The 18,009-nt window shown below is 47.9% G+C and overlaps 1 protein-coding gene across 6 annotated transcripts in view; it reads right to left on the reverse strand.

Annotated features, from left to right (window-relative positions):
- Nucleotides 1-18,009, reverse strand: part of TLE1 (TLE family member 1, transcriptional corepressor) — a 110,699-nt gene that overhangs the window by 23,813 nt on the left and 68,877 nt on the right. For all 6 annotated transcript variants that reach the window (XM_075549775.1, XM_075549776.1, XM_075549774.1 and 3 more), the window contains 6 exons: nucleotides 12,699-12,815; nucleotides 8,965-9,018; nucleotides 7,988-8,140; nucleotides 5,428-5,572; nucleotides 4,196-4,386; nucleotides 2,519-2,595 (listed from right to left, as the gene is read on the reverse strand). In XM_075549775.1, the coding sequence (XP_075405890.1) occupies nucleotides 2,519-2,595; nucleotides 4,196-4,386; nucleotides 5,428-5,572; nucleotides 7,988-8,140; nucleotides 8,965-9,018; nucleotides 12,699-12,815 (737 nt within the window). The remainder of the gene's footprint in view (nucleotides 1-2,518; nucleotides 2,596-4,195; nucleotides 4,387-5,427; nucleotides 5,573-7,987; nucleotides 8,141-8,964; nucleotides 9,019-12,698; nucleotides 12,816-18,009) is intronic.

An 18,009-nucleotide genomic window follows, 5' to 3' on the forward strand; every position in this document is an offset into this window, starting at 1 on the left:
GCCAAGGTAGGGTAGGCCTTCCCACACAGGCTTCCGCGCTGAGCTCATCCTCAGGAAGCCTTGTCCTTCCAAATGGACATCTCCGCCGGTTTCACCTCCACGTGGGGGTCGTCTCCACGTGTTTGCCGGGACCACTGCTTTGCCTCCACTTAGAACAACTTTAACTGGTTTTCGTTGTGTTTTGTTTTAAGCCTTTCTACATCACCAAGAAATCCTGGTGGCACAGTGGTTATGGTTTTTCATTGCTAACCCAAACCTGGCAGATCAGCAGCTCCATGGGAGAGGAGACCTGGCAATCTCTACCCATAAAGAGTGTGGAGGCAATTTGGCTCCAGTCTACAAGATCACTGTGAGTCAAAATCAACTCAATGACACACAACGGAAGGCCACACCACCAGGAAGGCCAAAATGGTAGCGTGTCGGAGTCAGCACAAGTTGATTGCCTTGCCCAACAGAAAGATGAGCAGCTCACGCCCACCCAGAGGTAATGCGGAAGAGAGCATTGGAGATCTGCTTCTGGGAAGAAACAGACACGCCAATCGCACTCTGTATCGCATGGATTTGCCAAGTTGGACCTGACTTGATAGCAGGGGGCTTTGTTTGGCTGCCGGGTGTGTGATGGGTAGGGAGTGTTAGTGGCAGGATTCTTGCTTTCCATGTGGGAGACGTGATTTAGATTCTGGGCTGGTTTACCTCACGTGCGGCTACTACTCGTTTATCAGTGGAGCCTTGTACGCGGCCGTGACGCTGACCAGGGCTCAGGGGAGTTTCTAGAGCAGTGGTTCTCACCCTTCCTAATGAGCGACCCTTTCCTAACGTTCTTCATGTGTGGGGCCCCCCAACCATAACATGATTTTCATTGCTACTTCATCACTGTCATTTTGCTACTGTTATGAATCATCATGTAAACATCTGATATACAGGATATATTTTCAGTTACAAATTGAACATAATTAAAGCATAGCGATCAATCACAAAAACAATATAAATTATATATTGTGAAATAGTTATTTCCAATTACACCTAAATGCACTTTCGTCTTGAAGCATGGTGTAGCGTGGGTAACAGTCTTCACGCTAGGTACTCCTATGTGGGCGTATCTGCATGTGGGCGGACCCATCTGGAGACGGATAGAGGAGCGGTGTTTGGCTTCCTAAGACCATTGGTAATATGTTTTCTGATGGTCTTAAGTGACCCTTGTGAAAGGGTCGTTGGACCCCCAAAGGGATCTGCACCCATAGGTTGAGAACCGCTGTTCTAGGCTAACATGGGAAGGAAAGGGAAAAAAAGGCCTGGGGATGTGCTTCTTACACTGAGCAAAAGAAAACCCAGTGGATCACAGTAGTCGGGTCACCATGAGGCAAGGCCTGGCCCAACAGCAGATGACAACCACTGGCACATCACACAAGAGCCCTGGTGGCACAATGCGTTAGGCATTGGGCTGCTAACCCCAAGCCTGGCAGTTCAAACTCACCAGTCGCTCTGTAGGAGAAAATGAGGCTGGCTGCTCCAGTAAAGATTTGCAGCATCAGAAACCCTACATAATACCAATATGAGTCAGAATCAGCGGGATGGCAGAGGGTCAGTTTGTTTATTTTATTTTAATTTTTTGTCACATTCCACTCACTGATGAGCAGGCCACACAACAGCCACAGTACCAACACCCACAGACAAGAGACACAGACAAGTTGATTAGAACATCAACCAATGGAAATGCTAAGGACCACAATGATCCAGGGACTGTGTGCCCACCTCATGGCAGCTAACAACATACGAGGGAAGCGTTGGGAACCTTGGACGCAGCCTATGAGGTTGATCCCCAACTGATGACAGTGGAGAAGGCAAAAAGGATTCATTTATGGGAAGCCAGGTTTTGCTCAAATCCTGCTGGTTTCAGAAAGTCCCTAGGCCTTTCTCCCTCATCCATCGTAGGCTGGAAGCACTGTAGGTCACAGCAGCAGGTAAACTCCATGGACAGAAGGCTTGGCCATGGTGCTGCATGCGGTGCCATTGACTGGGAATCAAAGTAAGCCTCACCGAACCACCTCGGCCCTAGAAAATGTAGCCTTCGAACCACTCTCGTTTCATCAAGAGACAACACATTCCGAGAGCGATCTCAAGCGTCTGTGGCCCTATATGGCCCATGATATATGTCCGGCGAAAACTTCACCAGCTATCCTCTAAGCAAATGGCAAAGCAGCGCAGCAGCTTCCTCAGTGAGCCAAGCAAGGATGGCGAACCCCGGTTTTCTCTTCCCTCCTGTCCCCATCCGCTAAGACGGCTCTCTCCAAAAATAACTAAGCACACGAGATTACCAACACGGAGAAGACAGAGGCAGGACACCTACAAGCTACCTATGAATAGAAAGTGTGAACCCTCCCAGAAAGAGACTGGAGATCTCCTTGGAAACACCCACGCCTGAACACCCTTTGGAATGCGAATCTGCTAGTAAGTATGACTGAGCAACCGCCCTTAAAACCAACCCCCTTTAAAACCAACCTCAGATCCCGGTACTTACGGTTTCCCCCCAGGGATTCCCGCCAAGTTCGGAGGGATGGCTGGAACGCGCATGTGAGGGGGAGGGTCAAACCCAACCTGAAAGCAAAATAAGCATCACAGGCTCAGCTTAGGCCCAGGTAGGCATTTTGCTAACGTCTAAAGAAACTTTTCATTAGAAATACCTTCTTATTAGAGATTCATTTGCATTTCCCCAAAGTCAGATACACGAGAGCAGTAATATTCTCCAACAATTCGCAAAGGGAAATTATAATCCCAGATGCAATACGGCAACTTCTAAACACCACAGCACTCGATGCTTTGGGGGAGGTGGGGCGCGAGTGTGATTCATTTGTGCACCAAGAGCCTCGTTCCCATGGTAAACACTTCCTGTACACCGAGGGTACTCTGCCTCGACCACGCGTGTACAAAAAGCAATCTGTGGAGGCAGGATGTCTTTCGTGGCACTGCTGATAGCTGGGGCGGAATACTTGTCTGTGCTGGGGAGCTGCGGTGCCCGACAGCATCCCTGGCCTCTGTGTGGGTGAGCGAGCACTCACATCTCTTCCCCAGGTTGGAGAGCCTGATATTGTCAGCTGCCCTCTGGGGAGCAAAATGACCCCCCCCTCCCCCGCCACACGCACGTCTAAGTCAATGCTTCAGAATTCCTATCCGGAACCCCTGCTCTAGAGCCCCTGGGTGTTGAGAAGAAGCGCGCCGCCAAGCAAAGGCTGGCGGTCTCAGTCTGCCCACAGTTGCCTTAGAAGAAAAGCTTGCCATCTGATTAAAAACAAAACAAACAACTAGCCTGTCAGAGTGTCATAGAGGCAAATGGTTTCATCGATAATGCTGGAACCAAGTCCCCCGACTATGCATTCCTTTGGACTCTCTTGTCCGCCACCAGGCAGCCTTGCAGACCAGCGCAAGCGCAAGGAAACAACAACCAACTTTAACGTCGCCTCGGCCTGTCGCAGGCATCCAAAGAGACCGGAGGGCGAGGAATGCACTTGGTCGATTTCAAACACCAAAATACAAGCAATGTTTGGACTTCCTTTGCTGTGGGTTGCAATCCACTCCCCCGGGCGGTCCACGTTTTACACGTGTGGTCAGTTTTACTCTTCAGCTCTGGGCCTGACTCTCCTTGGGCGGAAACAAGGCCATTTGCACCAAGAAGATGGCAAAGCAAGGCGCCAAAGGCGAAGCTGCCCCGTGGGGCACAGCTCCTTCCTGGTCCTCCCTGCTGCCCAGAGATCACTGCTTCCACACCAAGCCAGCAGACTAGGCTTCAAAGAATATCACGGGCATGGGCAGATTTGTCCACCGAAAGCTTAGAGGACGGGCGGGGGGGAGCTCAAAACACGGATGAAAAGGCTTCTGTGTGCTCCTTGAGTCATTTCACGAGCTCCGAACAGACGCACTTTGGTGGGAGGGAGCCAGGTGTCCTCTGACCACAGAGGCAGCTTCTAAAGCACTGCCTGCTTCACCCACGGAACCAGGGAAACAGAGCGGTGGGCCCGAACCGAATGCCCGGGCATGCTGGCGAAGGCGGGCAAGAGGACGGCGAGGGTGGGCATGAGAACAGGCGCGGGCGGAGTGTGGCTCTCCCTGCTCCCGCCTCCGGCGGGCAGAGCGCAGGCGCGCTCTGGGCGAAGCCCGCTCTTTTCTAAGGGGACCAAGGAGGAGGCCGCTGGCAGCCTACCATCGGGGAGCGCCCATAGGCCACCACGGCCGCCGCCGCCGCCGCCGCACTCATCTGGGGAGACATGTTGTGCAAGCTCGCATAGGCAGCGCCGGGGCTGGTCAGCTCGCCATTCATGCCGGCGTGAGGGACCATTCCAAAGGGAGCAGGGTACGGGCCGGGCACGGCCAGGGGCGTCCTCAAGCCAGCCGCTGAAAAGGAAACAGAGGGAAACACGACTCAACAGACGCGTGCGAGGTCAAATCCGAGCGGTAGGTCTACAGGGCCATTTCTTGATGCTGTTCATTAGGGGGAAGCAGATAAAGGGCAGCTTTCGTGAGGGGGGAAAATCACCTTAGATTTACTCGCTGGGGCAGTTCTTTCCCAGAGCTGAATTCGTCTCAGGGGACGCAAAGCCCCCAAGGCAAGCTCTCCCCGCACATTGTCCTCATTGGTAGCCATGGCCGCGCTGGGCACCAGGGGGAATTAAGTGGTATTGTTATACCCAATCTACAGAGGGCAAGCCAAGGCACAGACACCAGGTGTTTACCTGACTGAATCTCAAAAGAAGACTTTCTTGATAAACTCCAAGATGTCTCCTTCAGTCCGAACTTGCCATTCCCTGGTACCAATTCCAAATGAAAACCTAATCCTAGATTTATGTAAACCAAAGCAAGGGTTTTAGAAGGAATAATCTAGGGTCTGTTTGCCTTGAAGAAGCCTAGGGTAGAGTTACTTTTCTCCTTTGCTCACGCAAAACATGAAGTAAACCATTATGAGGTTCTTCATGGGCTGGAGTCTCAGGGAAAAACTTGCAGTTTCCACGACAGGAGACACCCCAGCTTCCCCAAGGATGTTCTGGCAGAAAACCAGCCAACAAAAGCAAGACACGCACTGGGGCAGCAAACCCACCGTATCCGTCAATATTAGCTAACTCAGACACACAATGGTCGTTGGCTAAGGAGCTTACATTCAGAATAATTACCAGAAACTTTATTGAAGACCCTAGCATTTGGATTATTTGGAAATAAAAGAAAAGCTGAAAGTCAACAGCCAGGGATATAGCGCGGAGTACAGCTGCTAAAACCCAAGGACAAACATCTGCTTCTTATCATGGCTTTTCAGGGCCAGGGAGGAGGGTGGCAATAAGTGCATTTAATATTCATGGAAAGTGACGTCTCAAGATTAGCAGAAGATGGCTGGCGCTGGGAACGGGGAGAAGCAAAACAGAGAAGCAGGAGGCGGCACTCTACCGGCTTGGTTAACAAGGGGGTCCATGGCTGGAGGCTTGCCGAGGCCTGGACGGAGTCCTGGAGTGGCGCTGGTGCCCGGCGTTGGCATGTCGCTGCGTGGAGTTGGTGTGCTGGATTTCAGAACAGGCGTGCTGGCTTTTTCATGCTGGTATCATTAAACAAATTAAATGAGTATTATTTTTAATCCAAGCCATATTACACAATTTATCACAACAGCAGCTGGGACACTGGGCACCTCCTAGCGACTCCCTCGGCCAATTTTCATAAATCCACGCAATGTTGACAGCATTAACTTGTGAGCGAGAAATGTTGACCTTTCCTCTTCCTGCCAGAACCCAAACTCTAGTGAGAAGGACAGAGCAGGATCATACCCCTTCCTCTGTGGGTTTTGGTTGGAAAGTTGCTGTCCGTCAGGCTAGCGGGTGTTGGGGCTAGGCCAAGTTAGATGAACGACCACCCAGAGCCAAGTTCCCAGTCACACAGAAACAAATGTCCGGCTGCAGACAATGTCACAGGAAAGATCCCCCTTTTCTGCCGTGCGTTTGAGTAGCAGCTGGGTTGAAACTAATGGCGGGGGGTTAAGAGGGACCATCGGTTTTATAAAGTTCAATCCAACATCTTAGAGGCAAAAGCCCCAAAACATCTCTTGTTTGAGAGAAGCCTAAAGAGAATGAGTCTTGGGATTTAGGATCCTGGCCAACTAGCCCACAAGACCAATGTGACATGCACCCCTGTAGACAGACTTAGCATCAGCCAATGGCCTTTCAGGAGACCTAGACCTGGACAACATCTGTGAATATGACCTTGTTTACAGACAGGATCTTTGCACATATTAACCGTCAATAAGACCTGAGGTCACACTGGGGTAGGGTGGACCCAAATCCAGTAAGATCACTATCCTTATGAAAACAAGAGACACACACACGGGGAAGATGGCCAGGTGAAGAAGCAAAGATTGAAGTGATACACCTACAAACCAAAGATTCCCAGGAATCACCAGAAACTAGAAGTAAACATCTAACTTCCAGAACTATGGGGGGTGGGTGGGGGGGAATCCCTGGGATTTTTTTTTCTTCTTAGCAACGCAGTTTGGGCTGCTTTTTTTAAGGCCAGCCCTAGGAGACTAATACACAATGTGTTTCCCTGTGCGTCTCACCCTTCACGTCCTCTAAAACAGCCCCACAAGGGCGATGGTGCAGGGCAGAGTCGGGCTAGGGGCACACCAGGCTTCTCAGGCCGTGGACCAGGTGGGCCATGCAGCCTTGGCATATCACTTCCACAGATGGCCCGGGGGACTATGAGTTAAATGAGATGACACACTCCACAGTGTTTGTTGGATACATAACCGAGCACACGGATGGGCTCTGATGTATGCCCCTCTTCCACCAACACCAGGCTTAACCCAGTGACTCATGTCCACCGCTATGCCGACCAGCTCTCCAATCACACCGTGCCAGCATGGAGGGTCAGCTTACAACAAACAGCAGCAACAAAAATAGACAGCTGAAGATAATGAGAGCTTCGCAGAATCTAAGCGGTGAGAACATTTTCCAACTGGGGCTTTCTGGCGGGATCATGTTCCTAAGTACTACAGGTCGAATCGTGGTTCCCCCAAAATATGTGTTGGCATCCATCCCTAACCCCGTGGGCAGTATGTAATAAAGTGTAACACAAGACAATCACTTCCCCTGACACAATCTAATGTTGTGGCAATGAGGGCCTACTGGCGGCCTCATCCCCTCATGTTATAAAAAATGCAGATTAGACACAAAGATATGTGTGTAGGGGGGAAGGCAGGTATCCCCATGTGAGGGCTGTCCAAGGGCACTGACAAAGACACCCTGATTTAGATGTTTGGCTACAAGGAGAAATAACTGCCTGAAAAGCATATTGCCCTTGAAAACCATTTATGCATAGCCTTTTCGTTATAACAGCACTAGGAAAGTAAGGCACCAAGGAATTAAGGAAAGGGCGTGAGACCTATTCTCCCTCTATAATTGTGCCATCAGGAGACCTGGGAGGGCAACAGTTAAGGACAGCAGTTCAAATTTACCCCTCAACTAGCAGGAGAGAGCTGGTGGTCCACTCTCATAAAAAAACAAAAAAACCAACTCACTGACATCAGGTTGATGTCAACTCAAGCGACATTAAATGAATTTCTGAGACTGTACATCTTTTATGGAGCATCCAGCCCCATCTTTCTCCCAAAGAGTGGCTAGTGGATTTGAACCATCAACCTTGTGATTAGGAGCCAAATGCCCAGCCCTTGGTGCTATCTGAGCCCCTTTGTGAAGATAAATCCTATGGTACAGCTCTACTCTGCCACAGAGAGTAACTTTGCACTGAAGTCAAACGGACAGCACCGTACAACAATCACAACACAAAACATACTGAGAAGTGAAATCTCGATGAAGGCAAACAGCAGAAGAATGAGCTTCACACCAGCACTTCAAAACACAGCCCTCAATCATGTACTAAAAAAATAAACGAACAAAAACCCTTCAGAGTCCCCAAAGGAAATTTCACTAAAACTAGGAAAGGGACAGTTCTTATTACATACCAAGCTCATTTCTTTGGATTTCAAAGAAGTGGAACTTCCCGAGGAAGCTGTGGATGCTGGGCTGCTGGATGCATCTTTCTTTAGCAGGCGGTTTTTGTCGATTCCGTTTTCGCGGGGCGAATGGGCTGGGCTCGCTCGTGGAGAAGAAGGGTCCTCAAGAAACACAACCAAGGTTGTTCACGAGTTAGCTGACAAAGAGCAGGCCTTTCCTCGCACACACTCCGTGCACACTAATTCCCTATGTGAAACGTGAACACTGAAGGTGTGTGTGCCAACACAAAAGGATGCCGAGGTTGGTAAAATTAACAGGATGGTATTTGCAAGCCCGTCAATAATAGGCAGGATTGAGCAAAACTAAGTACAGTGGACGAAAAGACCCCCTAGAGTCAGTCCCCTCACCAACTGCTATGTCACAATTTAGGAATCCAAAATATTGGGTGAAGGGATATTTTTAAAAGGAACTAAGAGTTCATGGCTATAGGACAATATTGGTCCATCCATGAGGAACCACTAAGTTTTGAGTGTACAAGGATCTTTGCAGAAAACTCTGTCATCATGTCCCTACTCTGTTTACTCATTTTCTTCATTACTGATTGGCTTTATAAAAATGCTGTTATAGTCAAACACAGGACATACAGTTTGCCACTTTACGTGTGCATCTGAGTGGCATGCATTACTTCCCCCTCATCACAAGTATGCATGAAATTTGCATCCACCGCACACAGAACCCCGATACCCGTTACACAGAGACGCCTCACTGCCCTGCCCGCAGCAACAGCTAACTCTCGTCCTGTCTCTGCATATGCTCCTGTTGTACGGATTTCATATTAGGAAGCCGTACATTTATCCTTTAGATTCTGGCTACTTTCACTAGAAAGCTTTCTAAGGACGACCCATCACTGCTGGATTTGTCACACACCACCACAAGTCACTAAATAGATGGAGTCTGATTTAAAAAAAAAAAAAAGAATGGTTACCTCATTAGACACATCCACAACTAAGTTGTCATCACTTTTGTCACCGTCACTATCCTGAGGGAAAAGAAGGGAAAAATGCTTCTTACTAAAGGGTCTGAGGAGGCCCAGTTAAAATCCTTTTTATAGTTCTTAGATGATCAGCTAAAAAGTGTGCCCAGGGGTTTCCCTCCAGATTGCCAGCCCTGGAAACTAATACCTCCCTTTACCATCTTCACATGTGACCTGGGACTATGCAAAACCCTAGCAGAAAGTCTGTGGTACTAACACAACAACCACCACACAATCACAACTTGCGACAGTGAGTTGTAAACTCTTGGCACACGACGCGGGAGCAATTAATGTTTGAAGGTTCAAAACTCTCCTGTATTCTGGGCTATGCATTTTCACCTTCAAGATCTTTTTCCATTTGATGTCAAATGAACGGCACCCTTTCCGATCATTCTCTTATGTATATTGCCTACAGCCTGATCCTCAGACCATGCACGGAGACAGAGTTGAACCACGCTAGCCAGGTAAAGTCCCTAGCACTTCAAGAAGGGGAGGGAAAAAAGGGAAACAACACACAAAGCCAGCTGCTGACTTCCATAAAGAATCAAGATCACGTTAAATGCAGACTTATTTAGCAACTGACTTGGAATACTTTTGGACAGAGAAGTTCGGTAGGTGGGAAATATTTGGAGCACACTGGCATCTTTCAATAGAACCTTTATTGTCTCTGCCTAGAGCCATGCAATTCAAAAAAAGGAAATTCCAAGTTTGGAAAAACGTTTTAATGATTTGATCATTCCTCCATTAAGTTCAAAGGAGGATAAATAAGCCTTCTGTCCTTTAGTGCAAAACAGTACAATGAATGTATGGACTAGCAAGAGGGGACCTGCAACGTGTCCAAAGCCTCAAAAAGGAGAAGGCCCCTAATTTACCACCCAAACCATTCTTTTACCAATGTCACAAAAGAAGCCATGGGTTACATGATGTCACATGATGCTGCCATGGGTTAAGCTGGGCTGCTAACCGAAAGTTCAGCCATCTGAACTCACCACCCCCTCAGTGCGAGACAGATAAAGCTCTCTGCTTCCATAAAGACGCATGCTCAGAAGCTCAAAGGGGCAGCTCTGCCCGGTCCTCGAGGGTTGCTATGAGGTGGCAATGGATTTGATGGCAATGGACTCTTTTAGCTGACTGGTGTCACTGACAACTCTGAATAAGCAAGCAACGTTTGAGAACTATTAGCAAGAGTGCCCACATCACCCTGTGTGGGCCCTCAGGGGCTGGCTAAGCAGTGTACCTTCAACTCTACTCTCTGCGGTGCTTTTGTTCTGACACCATCTAAGGCGCTACGTGTAGGAGTCGCTTTCTTCAATAAGCTGTCGCCGAATATATCTTAGTCATTGTTACAGAGGCCATGTCATAATTCAAGTGGCCTGATTCAGTAACAACGCTACAGCCGGGAGGAACCTCAGATAACGCAAAATGAAAGTCAATTAAAAGAAACATTTTCTTTCAGTGAAAGAAAAGATGCAGTGCAGAGAAAAATGTGCTTTCTCTTCATGACTGCCCCAAAAGCATAGCTGTGTCCAGCTGTTACTCATCCCAGCAGGGGTGGGCCAGGGGAGAGACCGGAGGTGGGGAGTGGTAGAGTAACTTAAGTGGAAAGGAAAAATAAATAATTAGGGGAAAATTATGAAACGGCTAAAGTAGGAACTAAACGGAACTGGCAGACAGCAGCAAGCAGCCGCTTTATTAGTGTGGAACTCTGAAAGGCGCCTTGGAGATCCTGCTAGTTTAAATCCTAGCTTTGTACTAGGCCCATTTACAAATATAAGACTGCACTGTGCAGTGCACTCTTGGCATCTAAGATCGAGGGCTTCGTCTACGATTCTCCAGTAAGCGGAGTACACTGCCAATATCCCCCCATCCAACCAGATGCTGAGTATGAGCATGTTAATAGAGTCTAGCCAAATCAAACCAAACTCACTGCCAGTAAGTGGATCCCAACTCACAGCTCCCCTGTAAGCCAGGGGAGAACTCTCCCGTTAGAGTTCCAAGGCCATGAATCTTCCCGTGAGAGGAAAGTCTCATCTTTCTTCACAAGAATATTTGGTTGGTTCAAACTGCTAACCTTGAGGTTTAGCGAATGCATAACCCAAGGGCTCCTGATTCTGTATTGCTCATTGCTAAATACCATGTTCAACAGACACACCTCCTGAAGAAGAACCCAGAATTGCATACTAACAGATTTTCAAGCTACAATATGCTGTAGGCCTTTTGGCTTGTTAATAATCAATATTCGTAAATGAAAGAGTCTTTCAGTGCTACAAAGGGTTAACAAGCTCAGCTACTAAGCAGAGCATTTAGTGGTTTCAGTTCGCCCGGAAGTTCCTCAGAAGAAAGCCCTTTTGAAAAATCAGCACCGGAATCCCCACAGAGCGGTTTTACCCAGGGTCAACAGGAATCAGGTCTGGCCCACAACTGGCTGTCCCACATCAACCCAAGTGAGCAGCGAACCAATGGAAACAACAGGTGCTAAAAGAAACTCAAGCGGGGGTGAAGAGAACCAACAACCTCAGTTCTTAGGACGGTATTAGCCTGCAGGGAGGTTGACAGAGTGTGGAAGGCTCTGAAGACCGCTAGGAAAATGGCCCTTCCTAGCACCTCAGGAATGTTAGCACGAGCAGGCGCATGAATTCTGGAACTAGGCTCCCTCCAGGCTCTGCTACTAACTGAGGCCAGACCCCTGACGCGCTCAGTTTCTTCATCTATAAAATGCAGACAATAGTATGTGCGAGTGAAACACAATGGAGATGACGGTGCCACCAGAGAGTGGGTCTAAGAGCTAGATGAAAAGCACAGGGTCCTGGCATGGAGCTAATACCCAAAGTACGTTGCCTCTAGTTAGCCACAGGCTTCGGCCAAAGGCAGAGAGGCATAGTTGCAAACTTGCTCATAGCCTGCACACCAGTCTGGCGAAGGTAGGCACTTCCTCCGATTGGTTCAATTCAGTATTTTACTTTTATCCTGTTTCTGGCCATTCTTTTCTCCTGCAATGGCTACTTGGGGACAGTCAAAGAAACTCCAAACTCATGTGTCAGCTGCAATGCTTACGGCCCCAAAACCTGAAGTCTGGAACGTGGCTTTCGCTGCATCTGTTTCAGAGCCCTCAATCCCTCCCCAGCTTACATGACCTCATCTGCAAGGCTTGAATTGCGTGCAACCAGTACGTCTCCCATTCTGACATGGGCTTCCATCTCTCCACAGATCACGCTGGCAGATGATCTCCACAGATCAACCCCACCTCAAGCCCTTGACTATATTATCAGATTAGTGTGACAAAATCTGACAGTGAAACTTCTGATTATTTTAGCAGGACAAGCTGTGAGGTTTGCAGACCCAGAACAAAATGAAGATGCAGGGGCCCTTATCCAACAGTTGGATTCAGAGTACAGCCTTAAACCAAAGCGGGGACAGAGGCCTTTTCAGAGCAGGGCCCAGGGGGCTTGCCCAGGTCACATGACCAGAAAGTTGAGCCTCTGACGTAAAAGCCAAAGGCAGCACTGAGCCTGACAAGCATCATTTATGGCCTTAGAGGGAAATCACATCCTCCAATACAAGGAGATTTGCCTCTTCATTATATTCGTTTTTAAGGACGCAGAACCGTCACTAAGAATCACATTTTCTGTACTCACTTGGAAGGTGAGCAAGTAAAGAAACAACTACTATTCCCAGTCCTTTCTTACGTAGTGGCTGGAGTCCTTGTCGTCCACCTTTCTTTTCTTGATGTCGTTGGCAAATTCGGGCCCATTTCTGCGTTTATCTGTGCCTCTTAAACTCTCTGGTACCAAGAGGGAATTACTCTGCAAGACAAAAAAAGAACCCAATTTTAATCAAAGCTTTCTTCCCCAGTCTCTTTGTCCACCTGAAAACCCAGCTTGGATGTAATGGCCGTTTTAGAAAAGTGATACAGACACCGCCTTTCATTCCATTTAATTCATCTCCTCAAAAGCCTCTGATGGCAAACATTTAGAGATGTAGGCATTTAAAAGGGGAACCGACCACAGCCCGGTGGATCCTTGAGCCCTATTCGTGCAGAATGTCCTCCTGCTCTGCGAGCTCGCTGTGTACACGAGCTGTGTTTTTATTCCTCTCCAAGGTGACTTCCTGCTCAAGACTCTGAATGGCCTAGGAGCAAAACCTGACATTACTCTATCAGACATATTCCATAAACTGTAAGAGCCACCGCGAGCCACTCCCAAGGAGACACAAAGGGAGCTGGGGTGGGATTAACGACATAGCTTCCTAAAAGGCAAATCACATTTTCCACCACAACAACGAAGGGGCTCTTTTGAATCCCTTTAATTTATTGTTGAAAATAAGATTTGGTGCGCTTCCCCGAAAGCACTGAAATTTAAGACCCGAAGCAGGGGCTTTGGACAGGGATCTCCTATAGTGAGGAGGCCTGCTCCCGCGGCACACCAAAGCAAGAGCACGCTCTAATCTCCTCAAACCGCACAGGGTACTTCAATCCGCATCTACTGAGCACGAACTGTGGACCCAAAAGAAAACAGGCATTTTAGCGATTGGGGGTCACATGGCACGATCTGACATCCTTCCAATTCCCATCTCCCCTTAGGCTAAAGCATCAGAACACGTTACAATGAGTTCTTTTAAGTGCTGGATTAGCATATGCAAGGGGCAATTTGTTCAGTGATGTGTTACTGCTTTGACCAAAGCTGAATGAGCTGCTCACAAAGCCCAGCCCAGATCACCCGGATTTCTGAAAGATGTTTGAGAACCAAAAGGGGAGGGAAGGGGGGTGCACAGTGCCAATAGACATATAGGGTGTCTTTCTCTGCCACAGTGCAAAACATAAGGGGGCGGGGAATCTGGGACTTAGACCACAGCGAAAGCAGCTGCCCCTAGTTATGCAATTAGCTTTTAGGGTCCACTTTGTAAGTCACTAGTTTCCATTCCAAACCAGTCAAGTTAGCTGGCTCTAAAACGCCTCTGGAAAAACGGTGGCCATCACCATGGGTCCACTCTGGGCTCAACCACCCATCTCAATGCCACTTGTTGGATTCCAACTCACAGCAACCCTGTAGGGCAGGGCACAACTGTCCCACGGGACTTCCGGGGCAGCACATCTTTATGGAAGCAGACTGCCATCGCCCTGCTACCTCCGCACAGTGGGTGGCAGCCATCCCCCTTTTAACCACTGTGCCACCCATACCCAACCAACCACCAGTAAACCAAACCACCATCACCAGATGGGTTCTGACTCACAGTGACCCAATAGAGCAGAGTGGAACTGCCCCTCTGAGGGGTTTGAGGTTGTAAATCTCCACAGCCCCATCCTTCTCCCTGGGAATGGCTAGTGGTTTTGAACCGCCAATCTTGCCATTAGCACCTCAGCATGTAACTCATTATGCCACCAGGGGTCCTTGGCTCAACCACAGGAAAGCAGCAATCAGAGCTGGAACCAGAATGGAAACCAGAGCCTCCCCCTTTGCCTCTTTCAGGGGCTGACCTCTAAAGCAAGCTTTTATTCAAGATCATTTGAGCAAAACAAATGCCAGGCTTGCATAAAAGAAGAAGGGAGGAACCATTGCTATTCAATATAAAAAGACCCCAAGAAAGGCTTTACTATACTGTGTGGGGACTGAAAGGTGAGCACAGTGGATCACTGAACTAATTACCCTGATAAACATCTGCTAAAAACTAACCCCCCTCCGACACACTGCCTGGCAGAAGACAGGCTTAATAGAAATCTTGCAAGATGTGAACAAGCACTCCAAGAGAAGCTAAGCCAGGGTGGGCAGCAGCCTGCTCATGTATGTGAAATGTGTTTAAATGCATTTCTTCTGTTCTCAGGAGCCCTGGTGGCACAATGGGGAAGCACAGCTGCTCACTGGCTGTGGCATAAACTCCACCAGAAACAGATTTCAACCTTGGGAAGCCTGTGAGGCAGCTGCACTCTGTCCTATGGAGGCACTATGAGATAAAATACACGTGATGGCCACGGGCTTGCTGTTCCCAGTACCCGGGTAGCACATGCAGGATGCTATCTACTGAAGACGGCAGGTTAAAACCACCTGCTATTGTTTTTTCTTATTATTTTCACTCTCTGTTATAGATGTTAAGTCTTGAAGCCTTCCTGTGTCAGGGGCAGAGCTGCCCATGACTCAACGACACTCTGCCCAAATTCCAAGCAGAATGCAGCATAGTTGTGTCCTCCTGGCAATTCTGAAGCTCTCCTGTGTGGTCTTCAGATGCGACCCAGCTCAGTGTGTCCAAAGAACCCAGCCATTCCAGGACAGCTTACCTTGATGTCTCATGTTTGATGATGTGATGTGGTGTAACACATGTGAAAGCAAAGCCAATTCTGCTAAAAACACCGTTTCCAGGGATGCACACCTTTATGACTGCCAAGCTGTGAGGACTAGGCTTTAATATGAGGGTAACAAAAAGTATTTGCTACAAAAATCATAAACTTTATTAAACAAAAATATCAAAATGGGCAGCTATTGTTTCTTGGCATCTAGGGCTAAGCTCTTCTTAAAGCATTGTTTCCATCTCCCCAACCTTTCCAAGAATTCTACATCCTTCCATTTATATCACATTGAAATGGCAGCTTGGGCGGCATCAAAGGATTCAAAGCTTGTCCCTGTGGGTTGTTTCTGAGTCATTTTTGCAAAAAAGCAGTGGCAGCGGCGGCAGCCTGAAGGAACAAGGTCAGGACGCTAGGGTGGTAAGGTTTCCCAGGGGGGGCTCTCCTCGGGCAGCCCTGCTACCCTTAAAGGAGGAGCACTGTTGGGGTGAAGTGAAAATGCCACACTGCAACTTTCACGGCCATTTCCGATTTTCTTGAAACTTCTTCAGAATAAACCTCCGTGCCTGTCCGATGGTCTCTGAGAAAAGCCATCACAATCACCCATTTGTTGTTGATGACAGGTGCCGTCGAATCACTTCCAACACTACCCAATGTGCAACGGAACAAAACACTGTCTGGGCCTGCACAAACCCCATGCCTGTTCTTTTCTTTGAGCCCACTGTTCACGCCGCCATGTCAATCCATCTCGTCTCGGGCTTCCCTCCTCTTGCTTGCACTTCTGCTTTGCCAAACACGATATCCTTCTCCAAGGACTGGTCTTTCTTGATAACATGTCCAAAGTACATGAAATGATGTCTTGCCATCCTTGTCGGTAAGGAGCATTCTGGTTTTACTTCTTCTAAGATCTATCGGTTTGTTCTCTGGCAGTCCATGCATCTTTTAATATTCTTCACCAGCACCCTAGTTTAAATGCGCCCATTTTTGTTCAGTCTTCCTCATTCAATGTCCAAATTTAACATGCATATGAGGCAGTTGAAAATACTACATCTTGGGTCAAGCATATCCATTTGGAATCCCCCCCCCCAAAAAGTCACCATAAGCAACTAGGAGAAAGATGAGGTTTTCTTCTCCCACAAAGAGATGCCATCTCGGAAACCCAGAGAAGCAGGTCTACCTTGGCGTATAGCTGTGGTTCTCAACCTGTGGGCCGTGACCTCTTTGGGGGGGCAAATGATCCTTTCACAGGGGTGGCCCGACTCATAACAGTAGCAAAATTACAGTTATGAAGTAACAACTAAAATAATTTTATGGTTGGGAAGTCACCACATGAGAAACTGTATTAAAGGATCGTGTCATTAAGAAGGTTGAGAACCACTGTCCTATAGGGTCACTAGGAGTCAGACCTGATTGAATTGATGGAAGTGATCAACTTCTGAGCTAACCTCTTGGCCTTACATTTAGATGGCCCGGCAGATCGCCTCACAAGTCACTCTTTGATTGAACTTTGCTTCTGGATCATCTTGGTGAATCCTAGACTCATTCTGAGATATGAATCATTCTACAAAATTATCTTCATTCACCTCAATCTTGATTAAAAAGCTGATGGAAATTCTGTCAGTAAGCTAATTTTCCCACAAGCCTTGGCCATCAAGTCAGCCAAAGACGTGAGGCCAAGATATCCACTTAAAATTGAAAATGCCGAACCATGAGATTGCCAACAGTGCTAGAGACTAGGATAGGCATATTACTACTAAGAGGTCCTGTCTGCAGCCATCTAATGATCACCGGCACATGTTTAATTAAGCATGAATTCCTGTAGCAATATTTTTAAATTTATCCTCATCTGGTAGAAGTTGCTATTGGTATAATTCTCCCAGGAAGCAGGAGAGGGGAGGGAGGAATGACTGTAATTTCAAGAGTTCTTAAAAGTGTCTTAAGAATTCTTGTTTTCCATTCCGGTGGACCCGAGTCCAATTCCTGTGCACTGCACCACTGCCATCCCTGTTAGTAGAAGCTTGCACATTGCAATGATATTATGTTTCATTGGAGTCACTAGCTAGAACTAGTCTCTAGTCTTAGAACACAGGCCTGGCAACCAACATTTGAGTATAAATCAATGAAACCCTTAGGAATAACAATGGTTTGATTCCACTGAGTGGGGTCTCCATGAATCCAGGACTAATTCCACATTAGCTAACAAAAATAACAACAGTATTCTGCTGTATGTGCCTCCAATAAAATGGCTTAAAAAACAAAATTATTCCTCTAAATTTGGTAGTGGCTGCTAATGACTACCCCCTAACCTGGGAATTACCCACGTTCAATTGGAAGACTTCAACCTGTTAGAAACACGTTTCATAAGACCTTAGACGCTGTCAAACTGACTCAGAACCAGGTTGCAGACTGTGGGCTAGAGTGCCAGGAGAGCCAAAATCAGGAGCCAGGGAATTCCTGGACCTCAGCTGCCGCTGGCACCTAGCACCTGGTGAACGTTTCAATTTAAGGATATCTGCACCCACATGGGCCCGTTGCCTTCTCCTCTTGTCCCCACAAACTCAGTTTTATTTGAGTAATTAATAGGTTCTGACTTCTCCCAGCACTGGACAAGGCTTGCATCGACCCAGCCAAATACACCTCAGTGGGGCACCAACACCTTTCTCACTGTTTTTCTCATTGACTGTCCAGAAAACCCCTGGGGAGTCTCGCCAGAATCAGTGGTC

This window comes from Tenrec ecaudatus, chromosome 5, assembly GCF_050624435.1.
Source record: "Tenrec ecaudatus isolate mTenEca1 chromosome 5, mTenEca1.hap1, whole genome shotgun sequence".
NCBI classification, from domain to species: Eukaryota; Metazoa; Chordata; class Mammalia; order Afrosoricida; family Tenrecidae; genus Tenrec; species Tenrec ecaudatus.